Source organism: Carettochelys insculpta, chromosome 11 (assembly GCF_033958435.1).
Source record: "Carettochelys insculpta isolate YL-2023 chromosome 11, ASM3395843v1, whole genome shotgun sequence".
Taxonomy (NCBI): Eukaryota; Metazoa; Chordata; order Testudines; family Carettochelyidae; genus Carettochelys; species Carettochelys insculpta.
Genome location: NC_134147.1, coordinates 7,606,614 through 7,629,109, shown reverse-complemented (window position 1 = coordinate 7,629,109; position 22,496 = coordinate 7,606,614). Strand labels below are relative to the sequence as shown.

General features: G+C 45.5%; 1 protein-coding gene across 1 annotated transcript in view; it reads left to right on the top strand.

The window, feature by feature from the left end:
- CENPP (centromere protein P) overlaps positions 1–22,496 on the top strand; it is a 308,478-nt gene that overhangs the window by 284,453 nt on the left and 1,529 nt on the right. Inside the window, exons 7-8 of the mRNA XM_075005818.1 lie at positions 19,144–19,223; positions 22,403–22,494. Of these exons, the coding sequence (XP_074861919.1) occupies positions 19,144–19,223; positions 22,403–22,494 (172 nt within the window). The remainder of the gene's footprint in view (positions 1–19,143; positions 19,224–22,402; positions 22,495–22,496) is intronic.

The window sequence follows — 22,496 nt, the reverse complement described above, 5'->3', positions numbered from 1 at the left end:
CATCAATGTATCTGAAGTAGAGGAGGCATAATAGGGGACGAGAGCTGAGGAATCGTCGTTGCAGGTCAGCCATAAATATATTAGCATATTGTGGGGCCATGCGGGTGCCCATAGCAGTTCCACTAATCTGGAGGTATAAATTGTGTGTGAGAACAAAGTTACAGAGGTCAGACACCAGATTGGCTGTGTTGACATCAGGGATGGTATTCCTGATTGCTTGTAATCCGTCTTCACGTGGGATATTAGTGTACAGAGCCGCTACATCCATTGTGGCAAGGATGGCGTTATCAGGAACTTTTCTGATGTTTTGTAATTTCCTCAGGAAGTCGGTGGTATCTTGGAGATAGCTGGGAGTGTTGGTGGCATAGGGTTTGAGGAGGGAGTCCATGTAACTGGATAGTCTGGTGGTAAGGGTGCCAATACCCGAAATGATAGGGCATCCAGGGTTTCCAGGTTTGTGGATTTTGGGAAGTAAATCGAATAATCCAGGCTGGGGCTCAGATGGTGTTTCTGAGTGAATGAGGTCCCGAGTAGCAGCAGGGAGTTCCTTAAGTAGTAGTTGTAATTTCCTTTGGAATTCCAAAGTGGGATCATCGCAGAGAGGTCTGTAAAATGTGGTGTTGGAGAGTTGTCTCGCTGCCTCCTGTTCATAGTCTGACTTATTCATGGTGACAACAGCACCCCCTTTGTCAGCTGGTTTGATTATGATGTCTGGGTTATTTTTGAGACTGTGGACAGCATGGCGTTCAGCATAGTTGAGATTGTATCTCATTTGTCATTGTTTGTGTGTAATGTCAGCCTGAGCACTGTTGCAGAAGCATTGTACGTAGAAAGCTTTGTAATCTTCTTTCTTTGTAAGCTTTCTTTGTAAGCTGAGAGCCACTCCCAGTCTCTGTTTAATGCATGGATAATGGAGTCAAATTTGCAAATAAATTGCAGCTCAGAGCTCAGGGCATACTACACAATCCATTGTTTACGGCCAGGCACTAAGGTACAACCGTATTTGCTCTGATCCATCAGACAGAGACTAACATCTACAAGACTTTTACCAAGGTTTCCTCAAACTACAATACCCACCTAAGGAAGTGAGGAAACAGATTGATAGAGCCAGACCGGTACCCAGAAGCCACCTGCTACAAGAAAGGCCTCGCAAGGAAAACCAGAGAACACCACTGACCATCACATACAGCTGCCACCTAAGGCCTCTCTAACGCATCATCAATGATCTGCAACCTATCCTGAACAATGATCCTTCACTCTCACAGACCTTGAGAGGCAGACCTGTCCTCGCCTACAGACAGCCTGCCAACCTTAAACAAATCCTCACCAGCCACTACAAATCACAAACCAATGACTCTAGGCCTGGAACCAGCCCCTGTAACAGTCCTCGCTGCCAACTCTGCTCACATATCTACACCAGTGACATCATCACAAGACCTAACACCAGCTATACCATCAGGGGCTCCTTTACCTGCACATCTACTAATATAATATATGCCATCATGTGCCAGCAGTGCCCCACTGCAATTTACATTGGCCAAACTGGACAGTGTCTCCGTAAAAGAATAAATGGACATAAATCAGACATCAGGAACGGTAATGTACAGAAGCCTGTGGGGGAACACTTCAATCTCCCTGGACACTCAGTGGCAGATTTAAGGGTGACAGTTCTGAAACAACAAAAATTTCAAAAATCAAGTGGAGAGAGAAATCTCTGAGCTGCAATTTATTTGCAAATTTGACTCCATTAACCATGGATTAAACAGAGACTGGGAGTGGTTCGCAGTCTACAAAGACATTTTCTCTGCTCTGGGTGTTGATAGCTCCCCATTAGACGCTGACAATGGCTCACATCCCCCTGTCTGATCTGACTTGTTTTTGCCTCCTTTGATAAGTACTGTTGATACTGGGCCATTTTCACCTTGCTGAATAGACCTTGTCAGCTCTGGCCCTCCCTCTTACTGGGACCGCACTCTTTAAATACCCCTGTGAAACCACCACACCCCCCCACTCATTCATCTGATGAAGCGGGTCTGTGCCCACTAAAGCTTATGCTCCAAAATATCTGTTAGTCCATAAGGTACCACAAGACTTTTTTTTGTTCTTGAAGCTGCAGACTAACACAGCTACCTCTCTGATATCTTTCTCAAGTTGCATCTAATGCTGTGCTGAGCACATGCAAAGTTTATAGTTCAGTTTTTAGTCTAAAATTTTTATGTGAGGGGTCCATGGGCCACAGATTGAATTTCCAACAGGTCCTGCAACTCCATTCAAAAATTTTGGGGAGCCCATACATTTAAAAAGTTTTAAAATATTTGAAATATAATTGGAATATATGAGAGACCTGAACTGACAAACAATTTAATGAAAAGAGAGATAAAACAAACCTTCCCAAAAATGCAATTGTTGTATGTCTGAACAAACTTCCAGAACTTTTTTCACTCCATGACACCTACAGTTATTTCAAATATCTGAAATTATAACATAAAAAGATTAAGATTAGTTACCTTTTGTTTTTTCAAGATCAAACTACTGTCTCACACTGTTTGTTTAGCTACATCTGAAAACCGCTCAGCAACTGAAGCTTGCGCAGTGTGCTCCAGCTGTCACTGAGCTACTATTGAGTGGAGCTTCTCATTAGGCTCATGTGATAGCAGTGCCCTGGGATATGCACTGTCTGTCTGTTACTGTCCAAGTGCTAGGTTATGATTATACAGCCCTAAATAGTCTGTGACCTCCCTACCCAAGGGATTGTGCCTTTCTGTGTGCTATGCTGCCGGAGCTGTGATCAACCTAGATGCCCAGCTGGATCCCCTTTGCGAGTGGATGACCAGCATGGTGTTCTCCCTAGCAGTAATAAGATTTTAAACAAATAATTCATTACTTTTTATCTCTAAATTGGTTGTTTTCCTGCATTGATGTCTTAACAGGAACCAGTCGAGCATGCCTTTATGGATTTATTAAAAGAACAAGCAACCATGTCACTAATATACTTCTGATTTCCTTAAAGTAAGCAGGATATAACTTTAGGTGTCATCATTGCAAGAGTCTTCCCTTTTCTTCCACATGTTTAGAGTCATTGGTAGAGGTTTGTGTCCCTTTTTCCGCCACAGGGATCACATTTGTCTAATCAGGGATGTTGAGTATAGCTCATCCTAGGCCAGTATTTTAGTATCTTGATCTGAAGTCATAGTAGAAGATTCCAGTGTGAAGTGGGCACTTTCTTGTAAAATCTGTTAGCGACCACAAAAAGATGTCCTCTCTGTATGCAGGACTTGTGAGAAGCCCATGTGATGTGCTGGCTACAAACTTCTGCCTAAAAGAATAAGATTTCTCACTTAGCTAACTATATTTAAAGGTTTGTTATCATCATCCTTTCCTACATTTCCATTCATTCTTTGTGACAGTTAGTTAGACCAGGGGTTAGCAAGCTTTTTAGGTAATGCCCCCCTTCTTGGCCCTGCAATTAGCTGGGGCCCCCCAAACTGTGGGAGGACCAGAGGAAGGGATGTGGGGCTGGGGGAGGGCTGCTGAGAAAGGGGTGCAGAAAGGCGCCAGGGAGTGCCCAAAAAGGGGAGGAGTGCTCAGAGGGGAGGACCCCATGAGAGTACCTTTTCAATCCAGGAATTCGCCGGCTGGCCCACTGCTTGACTCAGGGCCTTTGTGCATGCAGATTGGCCCAGCAGTGGAGGGGGGTGTTCCCTTGATGACACAGCAGCTCCATGAGAGAGAGAGGGCAGCAAAAGCTGCAGTGGGGTGGGGTGCCAATCATGCTGTGAGCCCCTTAGAAAATGTCATGTCTACTTTCCACACCCCTGAGTTAGACAAAGGAAGAATTAATCTGAGATGGTGACCAAGCCCTGGATGAATGACTGGCCTATTCCAATGCCCTTTCAACTGAAATCAAAGCTACTCTAGTGTTTGTTACTAATACTAAGTTTATTTAACATTTGACCAAAGAAAGTTGTCCGGGTCCAAATGCAAATCTGGCCCAAATGCATATGCAAATCTCTACCTCTCTGTGAGGGCCTGGGACTCAGGAACTTTTTCCCCACTTTTGCGCAAAATTATTTTTAGTATTATGGTTATTTTAAATATACTAAATGTGGCTCTTAGATGCTTAAATTATGTTAACCTGATTCCTATTTAAGGCCCTGACACTGAAAACATGTATACACTTGTGATTTCACCTGGGGCTTACTCAGATACCTAAAGTTAAGCAAGCATGGGCACATGGATGTGTTCAACGATACTTTCTTTTTTCTCTGAATACTAAATTAAAGCAGTGGACTTGTAATATTGTAAATTTTTGCTCACATTTTGACAGAAGTAAAAGTGGAGTACAAGTATAGATATTTCCCACAAAGTTGCTAAAGTACATAAACATTGAACTGTGAATGGTAGTTTTTGACCTTTCTCTCTTAAGGAGGGTCATTTTTAACATTTTTGTATGAATAGTTTCAATGTAGCAAATATCAGTGTATTTTATGGAATACAACAGAACTTTTAAAAATAGAAGAGAGAGCAATGCATTCTGATTGTTTTAAAATCTAATACAGCTTTTGTCACTGAGATTGTGTCTGAATCTTAAAATGAAATAATTCCTTCCCAGAGAAAGAGAAAACTGTGTTTTCAGTTTTGGCCTTCCCCCCCGCACACCCCTTTCATGCCAGTGGCTTATTATTTGGGGCTAGTCTGAGGTTCTGATCGAAAGGTCCCAATACGATTTTCTACTGTCCTCAACTCTGGAAAAAATATTTTAAAACTCCAGTAATGACCCACAGGATTTTGGTTTTTTAATCATTAAATATTTTTACAGTCAGACTGCCTCTAATGTGGTTACATCTGTTCTTTTGTAATTCTGCAACATGAGCTCCAGTAACTTCCTGTGTTGTTGGGTTCTCTAAGGACTATACATGGCCCTAATAAGAAAATCCAGACCTCAGGTCAGCATTTTATTTTGAACATATGTGGCCTTTGTGATCAAATATACATTTCCTTATTTAGGGGAAAATATTAGGGAATTTGCAGCTGCACAAGGGAGAACATTAGATTCTTCTTCGAGTGTCCCCGTGGGTGCTCCACAATAGGTGCTCCACAATAGGTGTCGGGCTTGCCCAGCGCCGCAGATCGGATCTTCCAAGCAGTTTCTCCCGGACCGCGCATGCGCCGGTGCGCACCGCTCCCTTGCGCGCTCCTGGACACATGCACGATCTGGTCCCCACCAGTTCCTCTTAACCGCCGTCGGCTGCAGACGGAATCTGACTAGGCTACGGCCAAGTTAGCGTATTCAATGGTTTTAACTGTTTTTTCTTTAAAGTTTTCAAGTTCTTAGGCTACTGTTAAGTTAGCCAGTTGTTATTTTCAAAAAAAAAAAAAAAAAAAAAAAAGAAACAACAAGCGGGACGGCATTCAGTCCAGTACTAGTAACAAGCGGAACACCGGAGGCCAGGAGCCTAGGGCCATTAGCCCTCCTGCCGTGGCAGGCCATCGGAGAGGGGGAAAAACAGCACAGAGAAGGTGCTAAGTACCCATTAACAACTGAAAGACTCACCGACAATGTCCTATTCAGGATTTAAGAAATGTGAGTCCTGCCGAGAGGCAATGCCAGCGTCTGATGGGCGCAGTCACTGTATAAGGTGCCTGGGGGAGTCCCATGTCATGCAGAAATGCTCCTTCTGTGCAAAATTAACAGCCAGAGCAAGGAAGGACAGGGAGATGCGGCTTAAAATGCTGCTCTTCGACAAGGCCCTCCAGCCAGACGTGCCGGAGCGGCCGCAGCAGGAGGCATCCTCCGGGGCCCATAAAAGGAAAGCAGCCTCCCTTGCCCCATCAGCGCAAAAACGGAGGAAAGCCTCCCCAGCCCGATCCCTGCCGGCAGCAACAGCGAGCGGGACGGGAGGAGCGCACAGCCCCCAGCCGCAGCAACAGCTGATCGGCGGTGGCACGGAGAGCCACGTGGAGGCGGCTCAGCCTCCGATAATCAAACAGCCGCCCCGCACTGCAGGCAGGGCGGTGGCTAAACAAGCGCCGGTACCGGCGGCACCGCAAGCAGCGGCACCGACCCCCGGGGAACCGGTGGTGCAGAGCGCGCAGGCACGCAGCCTGCAGGCACCGGAGGACACCGCCCGTGCGGCACCGCCCATGAGCGTGCCGAGCACGGCGCGGATGGGGCCGAGATCCCCTACACATCAGGGGGCGGAGTTACCTCCTCAAGGGAGGGGGAAGGCTGCACGCAAAACGAGGCACCGCTGCCCCTCTCCAGACAGGGCTGCAGAGTTGCTTTCTCTCAGCCCTCCGCTTATGCTGCAGACTCCAACCAGAAGGCAGGGGTCCCCCCTAGCCTACCCGGAGCCCCCGTCTCCATTTTTACAACCAGCCTCGCCCTGGCTGGGACCACCTTCACCCTTCCTGGGGTTTGAACCGCTGGAATACTATCCAAAATCGCTCTCTCTAGTGTCCCAGATCTCTCGACGATCTCACTCCCCCAGACGCAGAGGGTATGCACCAAGGGAGTGGTCTAGGTCACCTTCCCAAGAACAGTGCCTATACTGCCATGGTCACCCCTATCACGCGGGGCATAGACACCACCAGCAATCTACCAGGGAAAGATCCCCACAGACGGTCCCGTATCCCCGAGGGCAATCGCGAACGGGGACAGAGACTCAAGTATCTCAGGGGGAACTGGTTATGGAACCCCGAGATTTTCCCTTGCAAGCTTCCAGCGAGAGGATGTACCATCACCAACAGGAACCGGAAGGGTCCAGAGAGGTGTACCCTAGTGGTTCCTCGGTCTCCTCCCCGGACGAGGCTACGGCCCCGGGGGACGTCCATCCTCTGGACGATCTCAAACAGTTTCAAGAGCTGTTTAAGAGGGTGGCCTTCACGCAAGGCATCCAGACAGCAGAGGTGCAAGAGAAACACCATGAGCTCCTCAAAAATCTGAGACCTCCGGCCTCCTCCAAAATAGCAATACCACTTGATGAAGCAATCTTGGAGTCCGCCACTATGATATGGCAGACCCCTGCGACTATTCCGCCTGTCCGCAAGAGAGCGGATAAGAAATACTTCGTGCCGGTGAAGGGCATGGAGTTCCTGTTCAGCCACCCACAACCAAATTCCTTGGTGGTGGAGTCGTCACAATAAAGATCAAAGACATCTCAATTCAAGACAGGGGGAACAGACAAAGATGCCAAGAAGCTAGAGCTGTTCAGCAGAAAGGTCTACTCCTCCTCCACTCTACTGTTGCGAATGGCAAATTACGCAGCGCATTTAGCGAACCATAATTTCGACAACTACACTAGGTTAATCTCCCTCATGGACTCGCTTCCAGAGGACAAGAAACCGGTGCTCAAGGCCATCGTGCAAGAAGGCTACGCGGCCTCGAGGACGGGAGTTCAGATCGCCCTGGATGTTGCGGACACAGCAGCACGTTCCACAGCTACGGCAGTGGTGATGCGAAGGGAGTCCTGGCTCCAGACTTCGGGTATACCGAGGGATCTGCAGGCAAAGATAGTCAATCTTCACTTCGACTCGCAGAAGCTGTTTGCTGAATCAACTGACTCGGTCCTTCATTCCAGTAAAGATTCAAGAGCTACACTTAGGACCCTGGGGATTTACACCCCTCCATACAGAAAGAAAAAGTACTACTCTCAACAAAGACGGTACCAGTACCAGCAACAGCGTCCCCAGTACCACAGGGGTTACGAGCAAGGGCGACATCAACAGCACCAGCAGTACAGAACTCCCAGGCGACATTCCCAACAGAGCCGTGCGTCCTCGGGGCAGGGCCAAAGGCCACAAGTTTGACACACAGATCCAGGGCTGCGCCATCACTACCGTCGCACAAGGTCATCCGAAGCGGCTATTCCACCATCGCCTCCGACCATTCTACAACCAGTGGCAAAGGATCACCACAGACAAATGAGTGCTGGAGATCATAGCCACGGGGTACGCCATCCCCTTCCAGTCGCTCCCACCGCCACGACCTCCACCCAGGCCCCACCTCCAGGAGGCCTCCCACGTAGCGAGGCTCAAGCAGGAGGTAGACCATCTCATGCTCATAGGGGCAGTGGAAAGAGTGCCGGAGCAACTGCAAGGAAAAGGGTTCTACTCGAGGTACTTCCTCACGGAGAAAAAGACAGGAGGCTGGAGGCCCATCTTAGATCTTCGAGGCCTCAACCGGTACCTGTGCAAGCAACACTTTCGGATGATCACAATCGCCTCCATCCTTACGGCACTGGATGATGGAGATTGGTTCGCAGCCCTCGATTTACAAGACGCGTATTTTCACATAACTATCCATCCGGCTCACCGACGATTCCTCCGGTTCATGGTAGGCAAAGAACATTTTCAATACAATGTCTTACCATTTGGCCTTTCCTCGGCCCCCAGAGTCTTCACCAAGACCTTGGCAGTGGCGTCAGCCTACCTGCACAGACAGGGGATATTTATATTTCCGTATCTGCACAACTGCCTACTCAAAGGGGCCTCGAAGGAGGAGGTACTACGCATGATACGCGTCACAGCAGGCACGTTCTCTTCGCTCGGCCTGGTTATCAATCTGGCAAAATCAAAGATAGACCCCACACAGGACATAGAGTTCATAGGGGCACGCATAAATTCTATTACAGCGAGAGTGTATCTACCAGAGACACGCTTTCGGGCCGTCGGCTCCCTCGTGCAGTCATCACCTTCAGCCCTACGGTGCCGGTCCTGACGTGCTTACAGCTGCTGGGTCACATGGCAGCGGCGGCGTTCGTAGTACAGAACGCCAGGTTACACATGCGCAGCATGCAGCACTGCCTGGCGAGCGTATACAAACCGGCAGCACACACCGTTCACAGGGTGGTGTCGCCCACAGCAGAGGTGCGCAAATCCCTGCAATGGTGGGTAAACCCCAAGAACTTGCTAACAGGGGTACCCTTCCACCAACCACAAATATCGTTTTTTCTTACTACAGATGCCTCCCACATAGGGTGGGGAGCACACATGGGCGAAGAGGTGACTCAAGGGCTGTGGTCCTCCACGGAGCAGTCACTGCACATAAATATACTGGAGCTCAGAGCAGTGTTCAAGGCCTGCAGACACTTTCAAGACCATATACAAGGCAAAGTTGTCGGGATCAGTACAGACAATACCTCCACCATGTTTTATATAAATCGGCAAGGAGGAGCTCGGTCCCGTGCCTTATGTGCGGAAGCAGTCCGGTTATGGAACTGGTGCATCACCAACAATATAATCTTGAAAGCCTCGTACTTACCAGGTGCTCACAATGTGAAGGCAGACCAGCTGAGCAGGCGTTTTGCACTCACGCACGAGTGGCAGATCCGTCCCGATCTGCTACGACCGATTTTCCACACATGGGGTTTTCCCCAGATAGACCTGTTTGCCACTCAACACAACAAGAAGTGCCCACGATTCTGCTCCAGGGCAGGACTGGGACGGGGGTCCCTGGGGGACGCATTCGCGATCTCCTGGAGGGGCCCCCGCTTTACGCTTTTCCTCCCACAGTGCTGATCCACAAAGTCTTGCAGAAAGCCAGGAGGGAAGGAGCCCGAATGATCCTGATAGTCCCAATGTGGGATCGACAGCAATGGTTCCCCCTACTCCTGCGCATGTCGGACCGTCCACCAATGCCCCTTCCGGTGGCGCCGGATCTGCTCACGCAAGCCCAGGGGTCCATAGTGCATCCGCACCCCCAAGGCCTGCGACTACAAGCGTGGTTAATCCATGGCTCAGCTCCCTAGAGAGCACATGTACGGAGGAAGTGCAGCAAGTCCTAGAAAGTAGCAGGAGGACTTCCACCAGGAAGACCTACAAGCAGAAATGGACTCGCTTCACAGCATGGTGTTCCACCAAACGGCTAGCCCCCCTTTCGGTGCCTATACTTGTGATATTAGAGTATTTACTGGACCTCAAGAGAGGAGGACTCTCACTATCCTCGTTAAAGGTCCACCTTGCCGCCATTTCGGTGTTCAGACACGAAGAGGAAGGGCACATGGTGTTCGCCCATTCCATGGTTACCAGGTTCCTCAAAGGGTTGGTAAACCTATACCCCCCTCGGAAACCGCTTCCACCTTCGTGGAACTTGGACCTGGTGCTTAATGTGCTAACGGGACCACCGTTCAAGCCCTTGGCCACGGTTTCCCTCCGCCTCCTTACGATAAAGACAACCTTTCTTCTCGCAATCATGTCAGCTCGCAGGGTGAGCGAGCTTGCGGCAGTTATGGCAACGCCACCCTGCACTGTTTTTTCCAAGGAGGCGGTAACCATACGGCTGCATCCAGCCTTTGTTCCCAAAGTTTCTTCTGAGTTTCACATTAACGAACCTATTGTTTTATCCTCGTTTTATCCAAAGCCTCATAACTCTAACGAAGAGGCGCGCCTACACCTCCTGGACGTGAGGAGGGCGCCAGCCTTCTATATAGACAGGACCAAGTCCTTCCGGAAAACGGATAGACTCCTAGTCTCTCTCGCTCCCAAATCGAAAGGAGAAGGTCTCTCTTCACAGAGAATCTCGAAGCACATCGTATCCTGCATAAAAATGTGCTGCGAACTCAAAAAGACTCCTTTACTGGCCACTCCCAGGGCTCATTCCACTAGGGCGGTGGCGGCATCAACAGCCTTTTTCAAGGGCGTTGCGCTAAAAGACATTTGCAGAGCGGCGACCTGGTCATCCTATGACACCTTCGCCAAACATTACGCCCTTCACAGGGTATTCCAAGAGGATACCCGTCTCTCGACAGCGGTCCTCTCGGGGACAAGCTGCACATAATCCGATTACCCACCTCCTATCTTGGGTTACTGCTGGGTAGTCACCTATTGTGGAGCACCCACGGGGACACTTGAAGAAGAAAGACAGGTTACTCACCGTAGTAACGGTGGTTCTTCGAGATGTGTCCCCGTGGGTGCTCCACTACCCGCCCATCCTCCCCGCTTCGGATCTTTGTTTAGTGTTTTGCAGGAGCATCCGAGGCGGTTGGTCAAGGAACTGGCGGGGACCGGATCGCGCACGTGGCCGGGAGCGCGCAAGGGAGCAGCGTGCACCGGTGCATGCGCGGTCCGGCAGAAACTGCTTGGAAGATCTGATCTGCGGCGCCGGGCGAGCCCGACACCTATTGTGGAGCACCCACGGGGACACATCTCGAAGAACCACCGTTACTACGGCGAGTAACCTGTCTATATTAACCCAATGACAAAATTTAATTGGAGTTGTGATTATGTATGCCTATGTAAGATTCATTGAATAGACAGATTTTATCACTAGGGAACATCAAAAAGAAGGATTTCACCTGGCTTTTTCCTCCATTGAGCCTAAAAAAATATTTTAAATCTATCCGGTATTTAAAACTCTCCTGGATGCTTTATGATTTTGTAACCTTGACTCCTTTTTGCCTCTTACCTTTTTCTTTTACGCTTACTTCAGCAAAGTACATAATGTAACTATTTCACATACATCTGTCAACTTCTTTTTGTAGAAAATAAATAAGTAAAGACTCAGGATTAAATGTAATTTGTGTCACCAAATTTACCCTTTACTTTGGGGTATGATCATTTTTTGGGGTTATTTTTCGATAATTCTGCCAGTGTCCTGCTTGTGTTACCTTTGTTCTCATATTCTCTGTTTCTCCCTTCTGTCAGTTAGCCTCCCAATGGAGCTATCTTGCAGGACCTAGGTTTCCCAGGAATAGATTCTTTCCACTCTATCATCAGATGATTGCACTCCATGTTTACATAAATTGCAACATCATAACCCAACTCCTCTTCCATGCATGCCCTCACACCCACTAACAGAGCATGTCTGAGAGGACCAGTTAATCAGAACTCACGAACTGACCCTTTCTGTGTCCCTGGACTCACTAGGCTGGGTTGGACAACAGTGCCAGGCTGTGATCCTCATGTGCCCTTGGACTCAGTGGGCTGGGTTAAACAGCACTGTAAGCTGTCAACCTCATACGCTTGCAGGTTCTTCACTTTCCTATCCCCACTTTCACACCACAACCGTTCTGCTAGTAACCCCACTTGATGAACAAATCTCACAGGATTTTAGGGTACTACAGAGATCTTTAGCTTAGCAACGAGAAGCATGGTTGCAGAGTGAATGGGGAATCCAAAACCATACTCCCAATTGGAGAAGAGGGGGGGAGAGAGAGAATCAATCAACTTAACAATGAAAGATACTTGTTTTCAGGAATAATCATGCAAGCCATAAAGAAATAAAAGAGTTACAATATTAGATTTAACTTTAATCTGATTACAAAAGTTAGGTGTAGCAAGCTATAATTCGTTCTATAGGGCAGAATTAGGAGGCTATGCAGAGAGATCTCATCCACCACTGTATGAAGCTTCAATCAGTTGGGGTTCCTAGGGTAGCTGGAGTCCAGAGTTGGAGAAAAGCAGGGCAGAGCTCCCAGAATGATCAGTCAGTAAAAGATGAAGTCCCCCTGTTGAACTGGAGTAGAATTTAGATCCAGATATCAGAACATTTTACTTGAGTGTGGACAGGGTGTTCTGCAGGGGAACAACGAGTCAACAAGGAAGATTTCTTTCTGGATAAATTGGTGGTTCAAGGGAGTATTCCAAAGTTTTGTTTAAGCTAGACAGTAGGAATTCCTGGCTACAGTCAGGGTTCCTTTGAGGGTACTCATAATTCAATTAAGGCAACTTCAGTATTATGGATACCAAAAGAGGATTTATTACTAGAACTGGTCTGAACATTGCTGACACAAAGAGAAAATGAATGAAGATGACCTGATGAAGATAGCATGGCAGAACAGAGTGCTGGCTGACTAACCCAAAGGAGGACAGGAGATACTGGATATGATTTAATTAGGCCCCCAACTTTATTATTAATTGTCCAGGAGTACCTGGCAGATTAAACTATACATTGTAGGTAAATCCAGGATCATTGCAAAAGTGACCTAAGTGCTCTTCTCTCTCCTGGTCCCCTGCCAATCCTTTTCTGGGACTTTTCCGTCCCTCCCCTGGGGTATGGTGTAAGGTGTGGGATGGGGAGGTTGAATCCCTGCCATGACAGTCATGTAAGCCCCAACCTTTCTTGTTTTCTTTCTTTTAACAAACAGCCTCCTTATAATTCTTTACTAATTCATTTATTTCTCCATTTATTTCCTGTGGAGTACCTGCACTGGACATCCACCCCATGTTTACATGAGTTGCAACATCATAGCATAACTCCTCTTCCATGCTTGCCCGAACTTTGCACACTGAACCTGCTGAGAGTAAGGCAAACCTTACCCCCGCCTGGCCCTTTTACCATGGTCCATCTGGCAGGGAGGGAAAAATTCCTTCCCAGCCTCTTCAGTAAAGAGTGACTAGCACAGTCACAGCAGTTGCTGATCAAACCTGGTCTTTTGCCATTTTAAGGATAGGAAGGTGGGTGATGCTTCGCTTGGTCTTCGTGGGAGTGGGCTTTCTCCTCCCTGTTAATCCATGTATGCTTCCATCTGCTCAGGTCAATGGAGGGAAGAATTAGCATACGCATGCTGACTCAATCTGCAGCTGCACTGGTATCTGTGCTTGTCTAACTCTTAAAGAGGTATACCCCTTTCCCGGGCAAACCAAACAATTCTCCCTGCACGCCCCGAACCTAAAGTGCAGTACAATCAGTAGGAAAGAGACCTCAAAGAAAGCTGAGGAAGCAATGGATTGCATCAAAGAAGATAGTAAGCATGTAGATCTTAGTGCCACTTTCTTCTCACATACAGAATCTGTGTTTGGGTCCCCAAAATTAGATTTATTTGCATTTTTCATAAATGTATAATTTTTTCAATTATATAGTACTGTTCTTCCAAAAATACACTGCAAGGGAGTGAGAAGGTCCAGAGTGACTTAAACAACTTGGAGGACTGAACCAAAGGAAATGCAATGAGGTTCATCAAGAACAACTGCAGAGTCCTGCACTTGGGATGGAAGAATCCCAACCTCTGCTACTCGGCTTGCCAACAGGGGCTGTAAAGGGGGCAGTTGCAAATGTTATATTGGGGTGAGCAGATTGAGGGAATTGATTATGCCCCCTTATTCAGCACTGCTAAACCCACATCTGCAATATTGTGTCTAATTCCAGGGCCCTCATTACAGAAAGGGGGTGAACATACTGGTAAGAGTCCAGTAGAAAGCAACAAAAATTATTAGGGGCCTGGAGCACATGATTTATGAGGAGAGACTGTGGGATTTCATCTTATTTAATCTACAGAAGAGTAGAGTGCAGGGGGATTTGATAGCAGCCTTCAACTACCTGAAGGGAAAGTTCCAGAGAGGATGGAGGAGAGGCTGTTTTCAGTAGTGATGACGACAGAAGAGGAGGAATGGTCTCAAGTTGCAGTGGGGGATGTCTAGGTTGGAGATTAGGGAAAATTATTTCAGTAGAAGGGTGGTAAAGCACTGGAATGGGTTACCTAGGAAGGTGGTGGAATATCCATCCCCAACAATTTTTAAGTCCTGGCTTTACAAAGCCCCCGCTGGGATGATGATGTTAGGGTTGGTCCTGCTTCAAGCAGGGGGTGGGACTCTATGACCTCCTGAGATTTCTTCCAACCCTAGGATTCTATGATCTTTAAAGACTTTATAACAATAATTATCACAAAAAAGACTGATCTATTGAGGAAGAGAAATGAAATTATTTACATAAGAGAAGTCAGTTGTTCAAGGATAGAATCCCAGAACCCTGCTTCCTGTGTCCCTGGTCTGACCAATAATAAACTATAAATCATTTTTGAAGTCACCATCAATTTAAAACTTTAAAACTGCTGTTTTTACCAATACCAAAGATACTTCTTAGGTGAAAGGCTGAATAAATGTTTCTATTTTCAATTTGTTTTCTTTTGTACTGCACTTATTATATATTTGTTTTCCTTAGTTGTTTATGTGAAACAAAATAATGACAAGGAAAAAAATTAGAATATTGAAAACAGTAAAATATGGTTGTAGAGCACTAAAATAGCCAGGAAATCCAAAAGGCAGGTATACTATCTACAACAGCTTTTGTTTTTCCTTAAAAAAAATAAAATAAAATAAAATAAAAAACCCTAAATGTAAATAAAAAAACCCCAAAATGTAGGTTTCAGGTTAACGTCTTCCTTTCAAAGTATAAGTATGTGTGCATACTGTTGAGCTTCCCACATCCCGGAAGTGATATTGTTTTAGCATTTTATTGTGTTCTACATGCTAGAAAAATATTGTTTCAGTATTTAGTGTTGGTGATTGATTTCCCATGGGAAATATTTCCCATTTCCTCAATTTTGTACTCGTTCCCATATCTGAGAAAATAAACATTTTGTTTCTATGCAAGATCCGTTTGTTTTAAAGCGTATTTTTATTTTATTCTTTCAAAGTTAAATCCAAAGTTTACCAAACTCTTTCCGTTACCAAGGGTAATTCTGTGTGCAGGCTACTCCCCCATAGTTACATATAAATCTTCTGGTGGATTGAAAGCTAACGTTTGGGGCAGCCATTTTTACAGAGAAATGGGAGCTGGGGGGGGCGTCCATTTTAGTCACCTGTACTGAGATTTAGTTTTACACCTTCTATATAAATATTGTTTTTAATTTATACCCTAGATTAACCACTTTTTTTACCTTCTTGGCAACACCAGTTTCCAGAAGGCGATTGCCACCCTTTTCTGGAGCAGGAGTGCTGGCCTCATATGGGTGTTGCGGTGCTGGACAGCTGGGGCAAGGCAGTGGCACAGCTCCAGGAATGCCTCCTTGACCACCCTGAAGTTCTGTAGCCACCAATCATCACCCCAGTCCTCCAGCACCAGCTGGTCCCACCAGCAGCAGATGACCCAGGAGACTGGGTAGGGATGCTGTGCCCTGAGGACAGCCTCCAGGAGGGTGGCTATTAGGGTGGCCACCTGGAGTCACTGGTGTGCAGCAGCCAGGATTGTGGCCAGTGCACTGGCCACAGCCTCACTGGGCAAGGGGAAGCTGGGCCTAGGGTGCTTCCTCTATTCCCTCTCCCTGTGTGCCTGGGGACAGTAGCTGTCCCTCAGCGTGTGCAGGCCAAGGCTCAGGGGGTGGGGGGAGCCCTTTAAGGGGACGACAGGTGGCAGCCCTGGAAGGGCATGTCTGCCGTGTGGCCCTGCCCGTGGCACTTCCTGCCCCTGTACTTTCGAAACAGTGCCCTGGGACATGTGGACACTCTCTTTCGAAAGTGCAGCGGGGGCCATTCGAAAGGGTGGATCGAACTGTGGCTCCCTCTTTGCCTGTGTGGATGCTCTGTTTCAAAAGGTCATCTTTCGATGTTAAGTTTCAAAAGCCGTCCTCTCGAAACAGAGCTGGAGTGTAGACGCAGCCTGCTTGATTCTGGATATGGTAGAATTTCACTTCCTGCTTCCTTCTTATTTCTACTCCAGGAAGTCATCCAGTGGTGAAGAAATAATTCATGATTTGAGTCTTTGGGCCAGGTTCTACTTTTAGTTGTAACCAGACAATCTTTGTCATCTCAGCTGAGTTTGTTACAAAATTGCTGCCACAAAAACAGGCCCATTTCCAGGCAAACTTAGAGGAAGGTAAACTGGTGTCAAGGACATTGCTTCAATCAGTTGTCAATGCGGCAGATACTTGTTCACACTCTTTCACTATAAGGCGTGGTCCTGCAAAAGGAATTGTGGTTCCCTGATTTTCCCATGGAGGTACGAAATACCACTGAAGACCTTCATTTCAATGAATTCGAGCTTTTTACCAGAAAAGAGATGATTCCTTCAACACCCTCAAGGATTTAAGAGGTATTTCTCTTTTCTTGGATATTTACATACTTATGCCAACGTGTAAATTCTGCTGTTCGCTACCTACACAGTGTTACAAGCCATCTCCGTTTCCTTCTAAACCACTTCGGAAGCATCAGAAGACTCAAAGATCTTTGGGTCCACCTTTGCAGCCTCCCTCCTCCCACATGCAGCTTCCACAGGGAAGGTATTTCTTAGAAACTCTAGACAGCTGTCAATTACCTTGCCTATGCCATACAACCAAACTACTCCTGTTGGGAGTCTGCTGACACTCTTTCTTCCAGCTTGGAGTTAAAATAACAGACAAATGAGTGCTAACTGTCATCTGCCTTGAGAGTATGGTTGAGTTCAGCAGGTTATCTCATTCACAGGACTCTCCTCCCAACTACCCTTCTTCAGGAACCAGTCTTATGACGGCATTCTCACCTGAGTGGTGAATTCCTTAGATCTTCACCAGGGGTTTTTCTGTTGTGGCATTATAGGCACCTCATATTCCCACATCTTGATGACTGGCTACAGGTGGCAAGCCCAAGCTTCAACTTCCATGTTGTTTGGCCTCCTTTCTTCCCTTGAAGTCAGCATCATCTTAAAGAAATCAGCCTTAGCTCTCACACAATCTATATACTTCATAGCAGTGGTGTCCAGTGATAATTCAAGGATTGCCACACTTGTGGTCATGGTCCTTCCATATTTGCCACACCATGACACCCCCACCCACCTCTCTAAATAAATGCCCTCGTCCTTTCCCAGAGACGGGCACCTCCAGCCCCCTCACCCTCAACTGAATGCTGGCAACTCACCAGTCACTGCGATGCTGGAGCATCTGTGCCAGGGCCTCAGGAGCCATGCTGGGGCCGGCCTCGTGGCAGAAGGAGCTGCCCCCAAGGCAGGAGCTGCAGGGGCCACTGCTGCCACCATGCACTTATCTTACCAAGTGGCGAGGCGTGTGTGTGGAGCAGGCAGAGGGCATTCCAGGTGTGCGGCTCTGAGGAGGCATGTTTAAAGGCTTCAAGAGCCGCATGTGGCTCCACAGCCTGGAATTGCCACACTGCAGTGTCCTGTTCAAATGTGGTGAATGGCGAACATATGGGACACTGCAACTTCATAGGGACCTCTGTCAGCTCAGTCATAACATGAGCTTATTTACTGTGGGACAGGTTCCAGATATCAAGAACTCTTCTAGTGTAGCTTATCTTTGCTCAGCCTTTCCATCCTTATCCTTCCATCTATCTCTGGCTGAAGTATTGCTTGTTAACCACCCTCAAGGGAATACGATAAGGACCGTCATTTGAAGAGGAGGAGATTACTTACCTGAAACAGGAGAGACAATTAGAAGTCCTGTGGCACGTTATAGACTAACAGATTTATCCAAGCATAAGCTTTCTTGGGCAAAGACCCACTTAATCAGATGCACGTAGTGGAATTTCCAAAGGCAGGCACCCCAAATGTGTGTGATGAAATGGGTCTTTGCCCACAAAAGCTTATGCTCCAATAAATTGGTTAATCTATAAGATGCCACGGGACTGCTCATTGTTTTTGCAGATACAGAATAACACACTTACACCTCTGATACTGAAACAGGAGGTTCTTTGAGCTGTGTGGTCCCTATCTGTATTCCACTTCCAACTCTCCCTCCCCTATATGTTGGATTTGCAGTAGAGAAGGCACTGGAGACTTTATCATCTCACCTGAAACTACGCAGTGAACCAGGGTGCATGTGTAGACTAACGGATGCTACTTCCAAATGCTCCAGCTTCTGATGCATGGTGCATGTATATAAATCCATCATGGAATACAGATAAATAGGGACCACACATTATGAAAAAAAGCCAGTTACAGGTAAATAACCCCCTTTTTTATGTGTAAATTTGACTCTGGAGGACTATCAAGTTTCCCCAAAATTTAAGATGCTTTAATACTAAAGAGAGAAATAGCTTCTAATTTTGGCCCATAATTCTGGAAGAGAAATTCTCCGCTCTTTACATTTTATTGTGTTGACGTTCACATTTTATTAAGAAAAGATGAAATATTAAAACATGTTATTAAAACATTATCTGAGTAAACAATACATCTTGTTGACTTTTCATGCTTTTGGAGAATCATTGTGCTGAAGAAAGTTGTGATGGACTCTCAAGACGCAATGCTGACTCACAAATGGCATATAATAATGAAGGTTTAGGTTTGTACATGTAATATATGTTTTGTTCATACATACATCCATGTTTATCTAACTATTGTTAGAGATTTGCAGTACACTTCAGTATAAACTTAGCATTTTTAATGTCTTTAGTTCTCAAGATCAGTTGTTAATGTAAAAAAAAATATATAATCTTAAGCCAATTTGTGTAGTTAGCACCTTTATGGGTTCACTATAACCTTATTTCCTTTTTTAACAGGCCAAATATCCTGATATTATAAGACTTCCTGAAGGAACATCTGGAGATTACCTTGTTATAAGGAGCCCTGAACTTTCTGGGTAAGATAAATAAGCATCTTGAAATTATGTCTCTTTTTAAGAATTTAACAAAGCCTGAAAGTAGAGTTAATGGGCTCTAAAACTGGATTTGATGACCTCTCAAGGTCTCTTTCAGTTCTATGAGATAGGTCACTTTTCTTTATATAAAAACAATAGTGCAAGTCTGAGATTAAACTACCTTTCAATGTGTATATGGAGATATACCTATCACTCTGGTGTGTACCATGGGGTTTGTGTGAGGCTTTTCATAGATAAAACCTACACAAAAATCTTGGAAGATGAGAAGCAAATAGCATATATTGCAGCTATTTTGCTATGGCCTTTCCAGGGGTGACAACCATATATTGCTACATCACAGAGCCTGTTAGCAAAATATAAAACATAAAACAGAGTCATGGTGGGAGGCTGCAGCAGGATTTTAGATTTTGAATTACATTTTAAATAGAATTGAAAACATCACTGTTGCAGTGCATGCTTTTACAAATATTGTTTATGATTCGGGGCTGAATCCCGCTCATCTCACTGGTGTCAGTCAGTGGAACCATATCAGTAAGTTGTACACAATTTGGTCCCAAATCTGTACATTTTAAGAATTCATAAGAGTCATGATGGGCCAAAGAAGCAGTTTAAATATCTTTGTAGTCCAAGTTCGAGGTTGGATTTAGTGCTGGGTAAAATCTAAGATGCTCTTCTAAGATCTGAGCTCAAGAACCAGAAAGTAGGTTCCTTCCACTGAAAGTGACACACAACCCTAAAATGAAAGGCTTGCAACCCTGGGATTCAAATATAAAACATGCCCCTGCCCCATACCACACCTTAAATCCGAAGTGTCTTGAATTAAAGGTTGTAGTTTTGCTCCACCTTGGTTGTCTCCCTTTGCTTCTCTACCATAGTTGCAATCAGGGTGATGAGGCTGGATCTCTCGTAGTATAATAAATATGAGCAGTTGGCAGGCATTCTCCAGGAGGTCTTGGGATTTAGCAATATCTTTCTGCTCCTGGTCTGAGTGGCCCAGTCAATTTTCAGTGTCATCCTGCAGGGCCTGTTTCATCTGGTGCACAGATAGGAAGGTCTGAGGTGCAAGGTGATGTGGGTGTTAGTAATTTGATCATGATGTTTCTCAGAAGAAGGGTAAGCTTCTTGAATTACATTTTGCTTTTGTAATAGAAATAAATTAAAAGCTACATAAATAAAATATTTGAAACAAAGGGTCTTGTTCATCTATCTATCTTCAAAGGTCGCCACACTTGTGGTTGACATTTTTGCCTATTTGCCACAGCCTTCCCTCTCTCAGAGCCAGGCACTCCCAGCTTGAGAGCTGTAGTTGCCACAAAACAGTATCCTATTGGCCACATGTGGCAAGTGGTGACCAGATTGAACGCTGCAGTAATAGAGGAACTGAGGGCGAGGGACGGAGCCTGGAGGGCTGTTAGGTGTGGATAGGAGAAATATAAAACAAGAATTTTTTTTTTGGAGAACAGAGAGGGATTGTTAGGGAGCCGCAACTTTCTTGCAAGTTACTGTCTGCAGGGAAAAAAAAGTGCGTCCTTTGAATTATGCACAGTATTCCCCCTTTTCTAGCTCAAAGTATTTATACAAACAAGTTTAAAGTAATGAAACTTCATAGTCACTAATTACATAGAGGAGATGTGGGTGCACAGGGCCAGATAAAGAGGGACTGGGCTGCTTCCTCTAACTACATATTGTACCTATGCAATGAAATTTCCTTTGTGTGCGCGCTCTATTGAAGATGCATTGTCAAAATTCTCATTTATAATGCCCAAAATTTTGGGCAAATGAGCCTCTATCTAAGCCCTGAGCAGCGTGCAGTTTAAATACGCTTAAGAATGTGAATCTAGAACAGGGGAATTAAACTGTAATTAATTTAAAAAAAAAAATCCCGCTTAGGAAATGTTTTAGGTTCGAAATTTTATTTTGAAAAATGACAACCAAAGGTTGCCAGATATGTTTCCATGCAAGATCAGCTCTAGCCTCATGGACATAATTCCCTGCAAACTTGGCACATGCAACATAACGCATTTGTACCTCTAAGAAATTATCGTAATGCTGTAAGAGATGTCCTGAGCTTAAATTCTCTATTTCTATTCCAATTAAATGAAGCAATAAAAGCATGATCAACTAGTGTATGTGGTACTACAAGAATTAGTGGTTAAACTTTATCTTTCTCCTGAGCCACCTTAGAAGTGCTGTAATTTTTCAGTATGTTTTTATGTGTCAGCATGGGCAGATATCTGATTGTTTAACACTCCTGTATGTTAATTCTAGCCATTGGCCCTCTTGGAAGCAGAAATCAATCGGTTTATGCCCCAAGTTTAGTGGTCTTAGATAAATGAAAACACGCACCTATGTAGAAGCGGCAAATATGCTTGTAAATTTTGGAACAGGTCACCTATTGCACATATTTATTTTAGAATGAAATTTGATTGGAGGATCTGTTCCTCTTCAGAGGCTAGCTCCCTGGCTGCTCTGATTTTTGGCCTGTTTTGATTTTTCCACACTAGCAAATGGTTTTTTAAATGTATTCCAGGGTGATAACACAATGCTAAAAACCTGGCACCCTCTGCTGAGCGGGAATAAAAGTTGCTTTAATAAGTAATAGTCTAATTTCAAGAGCAGCACAGGGCAAATGGTAGGGTGATGGGTATGGTTTTCAACCTCATCCTCCAGGTTTTAATTCTTACAACTAGCAACACCCTTCAAAAGTGAGGTTACATAACTGAATATTAAAGTACTGGTGAGAGTGACTTCTAGCTCATCAGTGCTTTTCTTTTTACTGCCGACAGCACACTAGAGGCTGATATTTGGAGGCATGTTTGATAGAAGCTTAGTGCACATGTAGGCTTACTGAAGTCAACCTGGCTACTATGAGTAAAAATAGCAGATGCTGGGTAATAGGAAGGGAGGGCACAGTTATACTTTTGACCTTTATGAAAGTTGTGGTTTATTCATAATTAGAGAGTTGTTCTCCAGTATTGTATGGGAAATATCACACTGTTAAATAAATACAACTCTGCTCCATCCAGTAGAAAAATAAAATTTAATTTAAATGTAAGTACAAGTAGCATACATTTGTCCATTAAAGAAAAATTTAGCTTAGAAAAATACAAGCAACTTTTGTCCATTTGTTAATGAAGGACTTCCCAATATGCATGATACAGATTTGAATTAATAATTGTTTGGAAAATATATGTGGATGAAGAAGGGAGAGTTACACCTGTCCTGGATCTTCTGCCTAAAATACCTGCACAAGGT